The 17,068-nt window shown below is 46.6% G+C and overlaps 1 protein-coding gene and 1 long non-coding RNA gene across 4 annotated transcripts in view; one reads left to right on the forward strand and one right to left on the reverse strand.

Moving 5' to 3' along the window:
- The window catches only part of Nmdar1 (NMDA receptor 1), a 156,058-nt gene that overhangs the window by 49,709 nt on the left and 89,281 nt on the right, over window positions 1-17,068 (reverse strand). For all 3 annotated transcript variants that reach the window (XR_008615117.2, XM_050192426.3, XM_050192424.3), the window contains exons 2-3: window positions 8,826-8,995; window positions 4,141-4,390 (exon numbers count right to left, since the gene is read on the reverse strand). Coding sequence is in view for 2 of the 3 variants with exons in the window: in XM_050192426.3 (XP_050048383.1) it covers window positions 4,141-4,390; window positions 8,826-8,977 (402 nt within the window). In the remaining variant the exon portion in view is untranslated. The remainder of the gene's footprint in view (window positions 1-4,140; window positions 4,391-8,825; window positions 8,996-17,068) is intronic.
- LOC140213741 (uncharacterized) overlaps window positions 1-17,068 on the forward strand; it is a 56,905-nt gene that overhangs the window by 12,327 nt on the left and 27,510 nt on the right. The window contains exon 2 of the long non-coding RNA XR_011890664.1: window positions 14,665-14,738. This is a non-coding gene — a long non-coding RNA (uncharacterized lncRNA). The remainder of the gene's footprint in view (window positions 1-14,664; window positions 14,739-17,068) is intronic.

Below are 17,068 nucleotides of genomic sequence, written 5' to 3' on the forward strand. Positions count from 1 at the left end.
AAAATAAAACAGATGATGATGTTGAAGGCGTAGACACGGACAATGGTTTAGCAAAACTAACGGACAACATAGACGGGCAGACGAGAGAGCAGTTTTTGTTATCGTTTTAATACGTTCTTCTTATTAGTTTCCTTTTAATTACTGTAGAAGCAGGTGAGTTCACCAGGAGAACATTCGCAGACATACACAGCTACACAAATAAAGTACTGAAAGGAATCCGAGAACATGCGCGAAGATCAGTTTTCCTGCACGACACAACTGAACTACATAGCTAAACATAACTACAAAACTAGGCATAACGAAACTTAACATGCACAGCAAATCAATGGACAGTTGTATTTAGACGTTTCTAAAGCAGGCTCAGACAAGAACATTTAGTACAAACTGAACACCGGCTTGCTCTCCTCCTAGACACAGAGTTGGCGAACGTAAGGAGAAACATCCGTGTTACCAAGGTGGAACACTTGCTGGCCAAGCACGCCAGGCTAACCCCGCCTTCTGTACCGCCAGCACTACCCTCACCTTTATGCGTTTGTTCTAACAAAGAAATTTAATGCCATATGGGACCTATCTTGTCCCCAAACAATAGTTGTAACCCGTATTTGATTGTGTTTCCTTTCTTGCAAACTCTGCGCTCGCCACTTTCCTGCCAATGCTATGTCATGCTCATAACGCGCATATCGTTAATTACCCGGCGCGCAGGGTTAAAAGAGAGTTTTAGCATGCCCGGTATTCCGGTTTACACACTGGCCTTTTACATAATACCGTGCTACCGTATGCTGGTAGTGGCATCTTGATACGCCCAATCTATATAACCACAACACCTTGTAGATACGTTTTCATGTTCCCCAATTGTTCTTGTCAGAAAAAAAAAATTAAGAAAGGCAATGTGTTCACGATTACGCCGAGGCCGATTACTAACGCCAGCAGCGAAGCGGAATACACTTGAGTACCACAACAATAGCTCTGTGTTTGGTTGAGCTCTGTGCTACCAGTTGGCGCCACCAAGTCATGCGCTCAGGTTGGCCGGTTGGCTTTGGGAGTCCACGGTAAACCCACAAGTGAGGCAGTGCAGGGAGATATGGGTTGGGCCGCTTTTGACTTCAGAAAATCACAGAGCAAAGTTAGTTTCGAAGAAAGACTCAGGAGCGTGGACGAAAGTAAATGAGCAGCTAAAGTGCACAAGTATTTCTACTTGAAAAGCATGGACACAGCATGGAGGAAGAGGTCAAGGCAGTTGGCAACCAAGTACAGGGTAATTGAAACTGTAAATAGACAACCGGAAGTCATCAGAAAGAAAGTGAGGGAAACAGAGACAGTTAATTGGACGCAAATAATGGAAACCAAAGGGACCATGGAGATTCTCAAGAATGAGGAGAAAGAAATTAGAAAGGAAAATTTGTACGATAAGAAAAATAGCAGTGCCTTGCTACTTGAGGCTCGAGCCGGTTGCCTAAGAACAAAAACATACCGAAGCAAATATTCGGAACCAGATAAGGCATCTGTAGGCTGCAGCGAAAATCCGGAGACCACTCAGCACATCCTAATGGAATGCGATGGGGTCCACCCAGTGAGAACCGTAGGTAACCCACGCCTTCCAGAAGCGGTTGGGTTTAAAGTGGACGGAAGCGTCAACCGGTCTGCAGTCGAGATGAGCAAGAGACGGTTAGCGTATTGGTGCAAAAAAAAAAAAAAAAACAGGGAAGAGATTGATACGACAGCATCTCTTACAGTCATAGGTAGCGGTACAAGGTATATATTCAAGGGGAAAAAATCACCGCCCTCTACACTCCGTGAAGATGGTCGAACAGTGGAGCTGTGTTAGTTACACGGAGTGATACAGCATGCAAGTGAGACTTCGCAAGCAGCCTATATTGTAAATCTCTTGTTTCGCCATTCTTTCACCTCATTTTCGCTTTTAATTGCGTGCTTCGCGTGGCGACCATGTTTTAGGAGTGCTTCTTTTGCGGTTCCTCCAGTGTTGCCTTTCTTTTTCTACGCGTGAGATTTCTGTCTGTGTTTTTCTGTGCTTTTTTTTTTGCGTGCAAGTAGCTCCACCCCTTTGCGCACCAGTAATGAGAGCAAGGTTTAATGTGAAATCAAAACCATCTGATTGGTTGGATTGGTTTGACGATTGACGCCTTTGTTTTTCCTAATGAGGTTACACACACGTTTGGCTGCGAGGGAGAGAACGACGTCAGTGACGGTATGTCCACAGTCCGCCGTTGATACTTGCGTTCGATGTCTCGAGTTTGCTCGGTGGCGTGGTTAGCAGCATCCGCCCGGCATGGCCGCTTGCGATTCTTCAAAACTGAATTGCTTCGAATTCAAATCAGTCCGTCACGTAAGACAATGAATGCCTCACACCCCCTTAAGCAATGGCTCATACACCCGTAAACGCGGCCTTCCCTTTACGACGACAGAAGCGAAATTCTGCGCAGGAATGACGAGCCGCAACGGATCCAGCTGTGGAAGAAGACAACGACGCTCGAGCCATTGCTGATGATAGCTTTAGTGAAGTGCTACAACGAGGGCACAGGGTCCGCATGAACAGCTTCGCTGTAAAAGATTAAGGAGATGTATACAAAAATGGTAGATAAAGAAAAACATAGCATGTCTGAATAAATCAAGTGGGCTAGGTGACTGTTTATCACCGCCCCGTTTCAGAGAGGATGCCGATAATTAATAATAATAATAATAATAATAATAATAATAATAATAATAATAATCACCTCAGGTTTACACCTCAGGAAACCCCACCCTCCACCCCAGTAATCTGCAACCATAAGTCTCTAAAGAAAGAAAAGGCACGCATGATAGATAACGAATACTGTTAGCAAACAAGATAAGCCTCAAACTATGCAAACTTTTCATACAGTGTTGAATGTCCCGCAGGGTACGCTGACGACGACTGCCATCGGAGTACTATTATCGTCACTGTCAACTTTCACCGTATTGACGAATCCCAAAGCTGCTATGGCCCCTCCGATTGGCTCAAAACGCCAACATGTCGGAATTTGACACTGTCAACAATAACCCTTCCGGATTTATCTAAATAAGTCACAACCTATATTAGGCATTCTCTAACTTAAGCAGCTGTTTGCTAAGTTGGTGGCGGTGACGGTGGCTTTGCATCAGACGGGATCAGCTTGGCATGCTTTGTCGGCAATGGTTCCGCCCGAGCATCACATGCGTGTTAACACTGTTGCGAGCTACTGTAGATATCACAGACATCTGAGGGCTGCGCGTTCGAATCACGTCCTGGTCACCAGCAACTGTACGTGGACTACTCGGAGCAGTTAAAAAAAATTGCCACTTTATTCTCACGCTCATGAAAGACAAAACCATGCACCGAGCCACATGGTGCCCCGACTTCCTCTTCTTTCACCTCCTCCTGCCCACTGACCCGAGCTCGAAGAACCGACAGGTCAATGCGAAAGGCGCGCCATGCCAATGTGTCACTAAGCAATTGACCAACTCAGTGTCTAGGAGAAAGGTAGTCAGCAGGCGCAGTAATCTTTTCCTTGTTGCTCCGGCGCGTTCGAGGAACACTAGGTTTTGAAAGCTCTTTGCTAAGGCTTATTCACACAAGGCCAACACGACACCGACGCCGACCATTAGCCGACTAGTCGGCAGACTGTGTCGCTGAGAAGCACTCTGTCACACTAGGACGACAACGCCGCCGACGCAAGTGACGAGTGGGATGACCTTGCGTGGAAGGTCATCGAACGCGGCTGCGTCCATTCGTATCCATCGTCTGTAGGCTTCAGCGTCTTCGAGAGCTAACTCCCGCACGAGGTTTTCGTACGCTCCCTGCGTCTTCCTCTGTTCAGCGACCGTCGGCAGACTGTGGGCGTCGGTACAGTGTGACAGAGACGGTGACACGAAAGAAAAGCGCTGCCATCGACAGTCGGCAAACCGAAATCGGTGTCGTGTTGGCATGCTAGTGTAAAGGAGCCTTAACGACAGCAGTCTGTGCGGAGAAAGCCTCGTTGTATAACTCGCCTCGTTTATATAAATTCTAATCCAAGGGTCCCGGTGCAGTCTCTGACTTTGGGACCCTTGTCTATATACTATTTCTTGTAACAAATTGTTATGAACGAATAATAAACTCAAACTGAAACTGGCGCGAGTACTTACCTGTGCGGAGATGAGGTTTTCGCAGACGCTCTGTGCTATGCGTATGGGGTTTGAGTTCATGTGGACCGTCTGTGCGTAGAGCGTGATGCCGTGTTCGCCAACGGCGTCCTCTATGGCTTGTGCGAAGTAGCTGGTGCTGTCCGGAGGGTTCACCACGGCGCCAATGTGGAAGATGGGCTGCGCCTGCTGCCGCCGCCGCAAGAGTGCCCCCGCGGTAGGCGGGGATACCCCCGCCGTAGCCGTAGAGCTGCTGTAGGCACAATGCAGAACAGTATGACTGACCTGGGTTTGGTATATGCATTATTTGTGCAACTCGAAAAAACAGTAGGCGATAGGCAGCGACGGTAATAACCTCTGTTCTGTTGTTTTCTGTTCAACATGGGTGGTTGTGGAGGGATATTGAGGCACGGAGCACCTCGGCTACTTCATTTATCTAATGTTATGCAGAACAAGCGAAAGAAAGCAATAACATTGAAATAAAAAAATGAAAGAAATGGAAAAGATATAAGAGGGAAACTAATAAATGTAACACCAATACAACAGTAAAACAACTACACAAGAGTTCTCATCACGTCTGTCGATGCTGCTAACCCAATGACGTGTACACTTTCTGGTTCTCATCTACCGATCCTTCGCGTACTGAATGGATGGTAGGCCTAAACACAAAGTTCACTTCAGGTTCCGTCTGCAGGTTAACTCATATGCCCGTCACCTCGTTCATAAACGTTCGGGACTACCTACGTATCACAAACATCCGGGAGAACAGTGTGTGGTCCACAACGCTTACCTCACGCGCCTGGGATGTGACGGACTTGTTACTTATGCAGGCGAATTCTCTTATTTAAATGGTGTATGCTTTGAACAGCGCTCACGAACTACGACATGTCTGCTTCCGTTTAGACTCTTGAGCCAGAGGATAGAGAAATCAACAGTATTCAAACAAGAGTTGTTCCTGGAGCCAACCTTTCGACAAAGACACTCGTCTACGTCGGGACGAACACAAGACCTCTTGTGAAAATGTCCCCTGGATATCCTTTGTTCGAACACTAATAATCATTCGAACTCTTTATCTTCCCGTTAACTTTCTGCGTCTTGTTAGAACGGTGTAACATTAGCGCGGCCGTAGTCGGCGCACATGTCCTGTCCTCCTCGTTTAATGTGTCCCTCGTGTTACGCGCCTTTTTTTTATTGACATAAATACGGAAATGTTGGCTTCAACAGTTAATACCGGTTACTCTTTTCTCACATGGGCCACATGAAAATGCATCGCACAGTTTCACCAAGATAAAGAAACACATAATGAAATGGCACTTCATAACTGTCACAACCACAGACGCAGTACAGACACATAACGTGTCATAATACACATGGCATATTATAAAACGACACATCATAAGGGTCACAAACACTACGCATACAATACACAGCCGTTTAGTAAAAGATTTTTTCCATGACACGTACTATCACAGTTCTAGGAAGAGAGAGAAAGATTAATCATATCTGGAGGGTGTAGCCTATTCGATAGGTCTTGCACGTTATTCGAGATAAAATGGTGAGCGATGAAAGAAAGGCGGCGAGATTAAAAACAAACCAAAATAAATTTCACGCTTAATAAACACACACACGCTCGCTACATACGCCAACACAAGTTATTTACAGAGTCCTATTGAAGCCCTGTACCTCGCAGGAGTAACATAAGCGCTTAAGCGGGGAGCAGTCGAGGTCACGGACATTGTCATGTTCTAAGAACGTCTCTGAGCTTGTCACGTGTCACGTCGCAGGTGTAAAGCGTTCCTCAGAACAGCCATAGAGGATCTAAAACGACTTCAAAGGCGAATTAATTTAGTTAAGTCCTCCTCAACACTGCGGGCAGCACACGAGGGGCAGGCCTATAGGCAACAAACTTGAATGTTCCAATCTGCGATGATGATGATGATGATGATGATGATGATGATGATGAGGAGGAGGATGATGATTTATTGTCATTCCTATTGAAACGGTGCGGTGATAAACAGTCCCCTAGTCTCCTTGAGTTGGTCAGGTATGCTATACATGCTTTAAGTTCTAGCATTAGTTCTTTTTTATTGCGATAAAGACTTGCCCTTACAGCAGAATTCTTGGTGCGTATATGTGTAGCATTAGTTTCATTCTCCACGGCTCTCTAAAGCTTCCGCGTGGTTTCACCGGCGCTGACTCGCATCGGTACAAAAGTTTGCGGGTTTCCTCTTGACGGTGGGATCCAATAACTCGGATAACTCAATAACTAAATCTAATAATAGCTCCAAAATTGCGTCCCAGTTTTACGCGTCGCCTGCGATTCCATCGTTTCCGCTCGTCTCCGTCTCAGTCAGTCGCCGACAGTGTCCCCTTGCATGTCGCTGCGCTAGCGCTGTTGCAGAGTAGTTTCCAATATAACTCCAAATTAGAGCGCCCCCCCTTCCCCCCCCCCTCCCGGACAGGCGCACCATGTATACCTATACTAAGCTTTCAAACGAACGACGAACGACACACTGCGCAAATTTGGAAAGGGGGGAGCTAGGAAAGAGGCGGAGATTTCAACACAGCGCCTTGGCACCGTCTCTGCGGCTGTCGCCGTTTCTGCGTGTATAATTTGTTTTTTTCCGTCTTGCAAAGATGTACCATCACGCCCACGCATCTCCTCTGCTTTGCTAATTTGCTAAGGAGTTATTGCGTTCTGGTGCTGAACTATGGTTGCGGATTTAATTCTCGGTCGGAGCGGACCCCATTCCGATGAGGGTGGAATGCAACTGGGCTTTGGGTGCACGTTAAAGTGGTAAAGAAATGAACCCGGAGTCCTCCACTACGGCGTACCTTACAACTATAGCTCAGGTTCGGGAACGCTGAACCACACAATGAAAGTGATTGCTATTCTTGACTAGACAGGTTTAGAATAGTGTTTGTCGCCTTACGTACGTTAAACGCAAGCACCTTTGCGAGACGTTACGGTGCGTGTCCTTTCAAGTCTTTTAGTTTACCTTACGAAAACACAAACGTCAACAAAACGTTATAAAACAGGGCGCCTTCTGGTGCCTCGTGCCAAACGTATCCAAGCCAAGACGGTCCATTGGCAACCATCCTGCTGTTGCTATGTGGAAGCGTCTCGTTAAGCGTACGGGCGCCAGAACCACCGAACGATCTCAGAAAATGGACGTGCTATGCGCTCATAACTAACCTTTCAGGTGAGTTTAGAGGAAGCGAAAGTTCATTACAATGGTTACTGGTGATAAAGGCGAGTGAGAGCGTAGCCATCACGAGAATTCGCGCTGAAGCGGGAGCCATGGATGCCGCCATGTTCGACAACGCTACTTCTTAACGTCCGTAAACATTGCGGACGTTAAACTCGCCAAAATAACGTACGTTATAATAGCGCGCGTAAACCGCAGAAACCCAATAACGTTCTGAGCATGCGCAGTGAGGACGACGCTATTTCTTTACGTACGTAATGCTTTTACGTTCAGTTGCAAACGCTAAACTAAAGCTGTCTACTAACTCAAGCCTTTGCCGCAAGGAGACGAACCCACTACTCGCGTGACCGCAGCTGACCATAGGAAAGGGAATAACACGCCTGCTGAGTGGCTGTGACGTTGCGCCGCTGAGCTCGAGGTCTTGAGTTCGATCCCGGAGGCGGCGGCGGCCGCATTTATATGGGCACGAAATGCGAGAACGCTCCTGCACTTAGCTTTAGGTGCACGTTAAATAGCCTCAGGTGGCCAGAACTAATCCGGAGTCCCCCACTGCGGCGGACCTCATAATCAGATCGTGGTTTTTTGCGCATAGAACTCCACGATTTAAATAATTTTCAAGGGAGAACACCGAAAGGGTTATCGCCTGGCAAATATTAAGACAATGATCACTGCAGAAGTAGCAAGTGTAACGTGATTTGACAATTAATGTCAGAAGACCTCGTTAGTTCTCGTATTGAATGCTATGTTTCAAAGGTTTGCGTTTTTACGAGTTCTTTACTGTTATGAGAAGCAAATGCATGTTATGACCTGGAGGGCAAATAATGCATCCGCAATATTGTTTAAAGGTATAGGTATGCGAACACAGCACGTTTCGAGCACGAATCAAAATGTCTTTGTTACTCAAATCGTATTCGATTCAAGATTTCAGCAGTATATTCATTCTTGGTCGAGCAATGAGTTATAAGAATGGCTGTTATAATGCTTGTCGGGGAAAAAAAAAAGAAGAAAGAAAATCTTCGAAGGTTGCCTCAAATGTGTGCTCTTAATTGATCTCCACAGAAAATACTGAGCCAAGATCGAGAGTTAGCATTTTCCGCGGTAATTCAAGGCAAGCGTTCTTCTGTTTTTTTTCCGCTGTACTCTGCAATTATCTTGCGTTCGCATCTTGCACGACATCCTGCATCAATTCAGGCAAAATATTCTTTAGCGAACTTCGCAGTTCGCACTATATATATATATATATATATATATATATATATATATATATATATATATATATATATATATATATATATATATATATATATATATATATATATATATATATATATATATATTATAGTTCCATCTTTCTTTTTTTTTTAAGGGAATGTACAGTGTTTTATTCAATAGGGGAAACCGAGAATTTTCCGAACATTCGTATTCAGTTTGATTAACAAAATTTCGTACTTTCGAGCATCCCTTTCGAAAAGTTCGTACCTCTGCGTCGCGACGAGTGAGGCGAGGTGTAGTGGCAGCAGCAGTAGCAACAGCCAGACGGGAAGGCGGCCGTGGTGAGTCCCCCCGTCGCAGGCCCCCTTGCGGGGGGTAGAGGGGGCGCCCCAGGTCGGACGGCGCCCTCGGCCAACCATCGGAAACCGCCGGCCACGCTGCAACCGGAGATAATACAGCTCAGTGTTAGTAACACGGAAAAACAACACAATAAATTGTCGCCGTCCATACTGCCGCCTCAGCTGTGGTTGCGGCGCACGCGAACTCTCCTTTTAAATCCTCCGACATGTTATCAGGCATGCGACGCAGCTGGCGAAGCGAGCGGAGGCGCGCGCAACGACGAGGAAAGCGGTGTAACGTCATACCAAACGGCGGCCGCGGAGAGGCGCGGCGCTGCGCAGCGGTGGAACACCTGTGGCTCGCTGCTACTAGTGACGCATGCGCAGTAGTGACTAGGGAGTGAGAGAGAGAGAGAGAGAGAGAGAGAAATACCCGCGGCGAGGCGCGCGTTGTGACGTCATGTGCCTCCTCGGAGCACCGCTACGGTGAAATCGCAAGTAGGCTGCCAGTGAAGCTTTCGCTTTAAAAGACTTTTTCAAATAGAGCGACGTAGCCTATTCGTAAACTTATGATCACGATAGCAATTATATGGACATTCCAAGGAGATTATTGCCGCTGTCGGCGTCGGCGTCGCCATGGGGCTCCGCATATATTTACGTATACGTATGATATGTGCTGTCCCCTGCCGTAAATGCGGGTTATATTGCTACGCTGTTCATTCGAAATAAACTTTGCTCATGCAAGGTTTTAGGTTGTTGACTAAATTATAACCTCGGAATTTTCAGAATGGCAGCCCGCAAACAAATTTCAGGAGACATGACACTGACAGCGCATGCCATTTATCTTAATTTCATCTCAGACTATTAAATATTAAAGGTGCAAAACAATAACAGTGCTCTAACCTGGAAGTGTTGTAATTTTACTAGCGCGGCTCTTTGCGAGCAAAGTATATAGGGGTGCCTGTGCGACGCCATTACAGGCCTGAATGGGGGCCAGAAATTATGGCACACCAGCGTATGTCGCGTCCGCGTTACGTGTCCGACTAACGCATAAATCGTAACGCATTTATACACATAAAATGGTCACTCAAGAAATCCATTCCAAATGAACACGCTTTTCAAACTCACCGGCTACAATTCGTAAATTTCAATATGTCCCATAAAGTAATTATTTAGAAGTTGATTAGTGAATTTTAATTAGTTGAATATGTGCTTCGATTTTACGTGCAAGTGATGTCCGCTTCTCTGAATGCTCCAGCTCAATGACTAGAATTGTGTTATCTGCAACAGGCGATCCTCAAAAAAATTCCGGAAGAGATTAAAATTATCATCTCATATAGCGTCAACAGACAGGGAACAATAGCCACGAGATTAACGTGATTGAGAGTTTTAAACTAAAATAAATTGGGGAACCCGTGTTTCAAGGATTTATTTTTTGTCTGTCTGTTTGTTGCTATCAATTAAGGACAAACTGCAATCAGACTTTGTACCATGTAAATGCCTAGTTTCAGATAATGCAGACATGGAGCACCCTCTGCATAAAGTGTTGCGTTTGAAATATCGACGAATGCAGCGCTGAAGGATGGGATAAAGTATGCGGTTTTAATACTCAAACTGAGAACAACGGAAAAGGTAGGCATTACCGCTCAATGGAAGAATGCACGACCGAACGCGGTTCTTTCACATGATCTCCGAGATCATAGGAGGCGTTCGCACGACTTCATGCCTGCGCGGCGCGCTGGAAAAGATCTCGGAGGTGACGTGCTGAAATGTACGTCATACTTGGTAACCACAAGGTACCCCGCGTGGTCAGCTTAGGTGTTCTGTAGAAACTATAGAAGCTGCTTATAAGAACACTAGACAGTTGCGAGCCCTGCACGCAGCTTTGCCAAAATGTCTTCGACAGTATATACTGCTCATTTATAATCAATTTACTCAAAATTAAATTTCATTGCAGTTGCCATTTAAATGGCCACTCTGACTAACATGCCAGATTGTTGCTTTTAGTAGCACGCCTTCAGAAGGACAAGTGAACGATAGCAGAGGCAGCGAGTTGCGACTTAGAGAAGAGCCAGATAATGAGAGAAAAAGAAGTCAATGCAAAGTGATATCTAGCAGACAAGCGATTTGCCGATAGGGCGTCCACGCACTTGCTAACAGAGCGAACGACGTTCATTTCGACGTTCGGAGACAATGTGTCAACTGTGCAAGTCGGCGAGAACGCTGGAACAACAAAGACGGGAGGGGGGTACGCGTCAATGCGGATCACGCTGTCAACCAACATGGATTGTTTTCCCGGTCCCAGGTGGGCATGGGCGCTTGAATCGCGTCTGGAATAAGCAATCTCCGCTGTCAGTCTTCTGGAAGAAAAGAACATTGCGAATGTATGTTCCGCCATGCACCCCTCGGAATCAGCGAAAGGTGTACACGAAAGCGACAGAAGAAGAAAAGAAAGAAAGAACTAAGGAAGGAAGAAAAGTAAACTGTGGCCGACGCCTCTTCATCAGAGAACCTGTACCGCATGTATTTGTTGTGGGAACAAGGAAGACATTGGTAAAGGAAGTCGCGATAAAATAAGCACAATGAAAGAAGTTCCACGCAGTACTGAGGGAAACCAGGAACAGACGGGGAAAGAAAAGTGCCTCACCATCTCTTTAGATAGTACGGTGCACTATTGTGCAAGAGACAGCTGAGGCCTTCCAATCAGGGAAGCCGCTGGATACCCATATCTGTTAGCATAGCACGAACGGTTCTTGATAGGGCAGGCCTGGGTGCGTCTTGACGACGCTAGTTGTACATTCCGAAGTTCTCCGCGAAGGACACCTTTATTGCAACATCCAAATAACGCTTTGCTTTCAAAGCTCGTGATTGGTCAAGGTCGTCACACCAGCTACCATAATTAGTCAGCATCGCCTTCGTGCCTGGCTGGTATATATATATATATATATATATATATATAAAGTGTGGCACTTTCTGCAGGCGTTAATTCTGCCGACGGGCAAAATAAACAGAAGTGCTCAAGTCGTCAAAAGTTTCGTTACACAGATCGAGGCTCGAAGCGGGGAACAGACGATGGCTAAGTATCAACGTAGCCGTCCGGTCACTCTGCTTATACTAGGACCGTTTGTTTGCGGTCGCAGAGCTTGCCTATGAGGGTGAATTCGAAATCTCGGTGTATGCAGCTGTCAGCTAGTCTGTCCATTTCGCCTGGTAGCCGCCATTTTAAGGACCGTTCCAATTCTGACGTATTGATGGCAAGGAATATGCAGCCTTCGGTGTTGTCTTTCCCGAAACTATACCCTTACCCTCATAGGCAAGCTCTGCGACCGCAAACAAACGGTCCTAGTATAAGCAGAGTGACCGGACGGCTACGTTGATACTTAGCCATCGTCTGTTCCCCGCTAAGACGACGAGGCTCCGCTTACTTTGGGCCTTTGAGCCAGCAGGCTTCCACCTTGGTCTCTGGCGGGTCTGTTCTTGTAAGGAGTTGATAAACTTAGTCCCACATTTGTGCGTGCTTCTCCACGAGTAACATTGATGGTGCGACTGCTCAATCTGCGTCCTGGATGCGTATAGCTCCGCAGATTTCACTACGTATAGAGATTGTTGCAGTACCTAAGAGGTTGTTAAACCTCATCAACGACGGCTACTGCATTGATAAGGCTGCTCCAGTCGTCGCTCCTTCGCGCCATCGCCATCCTGGCATGTCCTTCTACTAGGACGACTTGCCGGTGCACCACGTACCACACGTATAACCTGCATGTATACGTATCACTATTTGCGAAAGACCGACGACGTTGGCCTGAAAAGCCGCGTTGGTGACGCCATATTGTGGCGAATGGTCTAACGAGAGATTCCCGCTGCGTCTGGGAATCGTACCAGCGACTTCGTGCTTGGCTGGGCAACGCCGTAGCTGCTGAGACACTGCGGCGGTTCGGTTGAAGAGTCCTAGTTAGCTATCTGTCCCGTCCGCTTATTCCCGCGAGTGTCTCTTTACACGCGTAATTCAATCCGAGCCTTCGCAAATGCACAAGCTAGTCCCAATTGACCTCGTTCACAACGCTGCCGGACTTTGATGACTGTGAAGGCACGGTGTACACAGTGCTGCACCGTTCTGCTGAGACAAGAACGGCGGTGCATCGCAGGTGGGGAGTATAATAAGGGCGGCAGAAGTGGCGGGAAAAGAGTGCGGGATCGGGCTGAGTACGGAAGCTATACAGAGACAATTAGGGAGGAGCACAGGGCGTGTGACAAGCGAAGCGCGACCCGAGAGCCCATGTTGACGCAAGCCTCCCAAGGGGTACATGGGCGAGGCAGCAACAGGACAGCCACGATACAAGCGCAATATGGCCGCGCCGGCCGGTGCAATAAAGATCGAGGAGAAGCCTACGGCATCGGTTGGGCGACGACCCATATATCCCGTTCTTCCCTGTTTCTCCCGGGAAATCGTCGGCGAACCGAACGACGAGAAAGACACTCTGCGGGCAGCCGTCGCTGGGGATGAGAGGGGGGGGGGGAGGCGTTTGCGCACGGCTCAGAACCCTGAACGCTCCATCTCTTGGCGCCGCGTGTAACTGGATCTGCACGATCGATACTGTGCAGCATAGTGCAAGGTGCGATTTGCTGCTCCAGGCGTTTGTTACGAGGTGATTGCGCTTGAAGAGGTGAATGCCTGAAGAAGAACGGCAGATTGGGCGAGTTGGTGGTTTTCCATAATGTTTAGAAAACAGAGCTAAAGACGTACACCGGACAACAGCATAGAGGATGGGACACACACGGCGCTGACTTGGAACTGCGTTTATTAGAAAAAAACACAATGGCTTTTTAAAGCCTTACATAAAGCGTGCGCGCATGCTCGATGTAAATAAAGCAAGCACCTGTCATTCCCAACACATTGCCTCCTGGTCGCGGGTGAGATTTACACCGTTGTTCACTCCTGTTTAGCAAGCCCATTTCCTTCAAAGATAAGGTTACGGAAGGCTAACACACCCACTACCTTTTCTCATTATGTGAACTGCTTCCGCCACTTCCCTTGTAATGCTATCGTTGTCTACGGATAGCAACAGTCTACCAAATCCTCGTACTTGTCAAGCGATATTATTTTGGCTCCTGGTAAGACGAGATTTAAACGGAGACGCATGGGGGCTGTCTGCGAAGACCACTGAGTACTTTCCAACGCACACCCGTCATCATAGCTTTCGAATGCAGGATCAGCGGTATAAAAGTGCAACAAAGAATAAAAGCCTTGCACTCGCAAGCCCAGTTAGAATTGCGTGTTATTTCTTCTTCTTCTTTCAGGTGAGTCTCTTTGGTCGATCCGTCGATTCTTCCGACTTGTGAAAAAACGAGGCCTGTAGGTGAACAAAACCCACCATTTTGCAGCCACGGAAGCTCGTCTTCAATGCCTAGAATTGCTGTCTAGCCCATCATATCACCTGTACTGGTTTTCGTTGTATTTTGAAGGAAAATTCCGAAGTCTCCAAGAAAAACACGACTGTTCAGCAGCGTCGAAATGTTCTACACATGTTTTCCATTCGTTTTGTCACCAGGGCATAAGAGGAATTTGCTTCAGGCTGTGCTCTATCTCTAACACACACACACACACACACACACACACGCACACGCACACGCACACACACACACACACACACACACACACACACACACACACACACACACACACACACACACACACACACACACACACACACACGTTCGCTTTTGAGTTCGTTGCTGTATTCGTGCTGCAATGAGATTCTTTTTTCCAGAACGTCGGCAGAGCCACATGGAGGCACGCGAAGTCAACACCCGGGGTGCTCGACAACATTAGGAGACAGTGCAGGCAGGTTTTCGAAGCTTCATACCTCGCTGTGGCATGCATTTATTGTTTGCTTTTTGGCCTTTGAGGAGCAGATGAAGTGTGTTGTGTGCACACGCTGTTATTGGCAAAGCGCAAAAAAAAGTGTTTACATTAAGCGATGCAAACGCCTTGAGGCGTTCTGGAAGATGGAAGCTGTCAGTGGACTCATGCGAGGAGGGAGGAACAGGGAGGAGGAGGAAAGGTGCAGAGAAGGCAGGGACGCTAACCAGAAATGCGCCTGGTTGGCTATCCTACACTTCCCACTATAAAAAAAATGTAACCAAAGGAAGTCAGGAAGAACATTTGTGCCCTTTCTAAGTCTGGCAAGCGTTCTTTGAATAGCTGTGGATGGCTAACCTCTAAAACGAAATACGATTCTAATCTTTGACTCACCTTCGGCGCTTTGAAATATATATATTTATATATATATAAACGAGAAGAGAGGGGGGTTAACCGAGGGACCCGATTTTTTTTGTTAGTCATATCAAAAGGAGCCTACAAACACACCAAGGACTACATAGGGGAAATTACTTGTGCTTAAGAAATGAAATAAAGAAACTATAAATTAATCGAAATTAAAGTGGATGAAAAAACAACTTGCCACAGGTGGGAACCGAACCCACAACCTTCGCATTTCGCGTGCGATGCTCTACCAATTGAGCTACCGCGGCGCTGTTTCCCCATCCACTTTCTTGGGTATTTATGTGTCCTAGTTATCGACTGGTTAACATCCCTGCCTTCCTGTATTCTTCTCTCTCTCTCACTCTCTCTCTCTCTATGTGTCCTAGTAGCACAAGTAATTTCCCCTATGTTGTCCTTGGTGTCAGTGTTTGTTGGCTTCTCAGAATATGACTCTCTCTCTCTCTATATATATATATATACATATATATATATATATATATATATATATATATATATATATTGTAAAGGATACCATTCATTCGCGGTTAACTCTGGCAAATTCCTAATATATGCTCATTATCTTCGGAGGGAACTCAGCTTTCGAAGCACTCGGAGATATTCGTCGCCGGCGAAATTCTTGAGCCCACATGTTCGGCCTCTAATGAGGCAAATCCGAATATAACGAAGCCTGCTCGTATGGACGAAGAACTTGTGCAATCTCTTCGGCGAAGCACGCACTGTCGTTCCTGTATTATGCAGATCGCGGTTTAAGTAAACCACGAAAAAAAAAAAGATATGTTCGTTTTATTTTTGCAATGCACGAAGGAGTCCAACTGGCGCACTGGCTCTTATATTGAATAATTAAGGAACATCAGAAATGTTTACGGGGGGTGGGGGGCGGGCGAAACTGTACACGCGACCGTGGAAGAAATCAAAGAGTGCAGCACAAAATCTGAAGGCAGCACTTCTTGCTTTAGTAAATCGAAAATCAGCATACGAATGATGTTTATTTATTCAACATATTACGGTGCTCGTATGTTTCACGATGGGCAAACAGCGCGATACCAGCAGTAATAATCGATTCGGAGCTTGCGAAACAGTACACAAGCTAGTCCGGAAAAGTTAATTCACGTCTGCGGGAAGCCAAGAGCGGGAGCCGGTCTGGGAGGAAAATGGTCAGAATTTTGAGTAAGTTCTGGTGTGCACGTAGTTTTGGTTGCAGTTTCTGGATTTATAGAACGAAAGTTATCTGTAGTGCGTTGATAATATGCAGTGTATTAGCAAAATCCAATTATAGCGTAACGTTGTGCTTGTAGAGGCGAGGTTGAGTTGCCCACTAAGGACCTGACTACCATAAACAAATAACGAAAAAATAGACAATATTATCGTTGCGTTCCTTCGAGCGAAAAGGAAATGAACACTGCATTTTTATAATTCAGCCTACACGCGCTTGGCAATAACTCTTGATGAAGAGGAGTGATGTGAAACTTAAGAATAATGAACTATCTGTCCTCTCACATCTCTTTCTTTTTGCTGTGGAGATAGTGTAACAAAATTTACCACGCGATGTCGCAGGTATTGTTCGCCTCCATGTGGCGTTTCCAATCTCTGCTGCTGCTGGCCGCGACGTACATAGTTTCTGATCCATCGTCTCAAGTTGAAAGATGCGTACACTGGTATGGTATGGTATGAAAAACTTTATTTTGGTCCTGAGGGATCAGTCTGGGACTGATGCGGGCCGCTCCCACGTCGGTACAGAGAGGCCGAGCCCCTCTGCCATCACACGGGCCCTCTGGACCGCCCTGAGTTGGTCCGCCAGCACTTCACTGTGCAGCATGCGCTGCCACCACTGTTCACCTCGAGAGCCATCACCGGCCAACGCCAAGCAGCGCCACAGCATGTGTTGTAAA

The sequence above is a fragment of the Dermacentor andersoni genome, chromosome 10 (assembly GCF_023375885.2).
Source record: "Dermacentor andersoni chromosome 10, qqDerAnde1_hic_scaffold, whole genome shotgun sequence".
Taxonomy (NCBI): Eukaryota; Metazoa; Arthropoda; class Arachnida; order Ixodida; family Ixodidae; genus Dermacentor; species Dermacentor andersoni.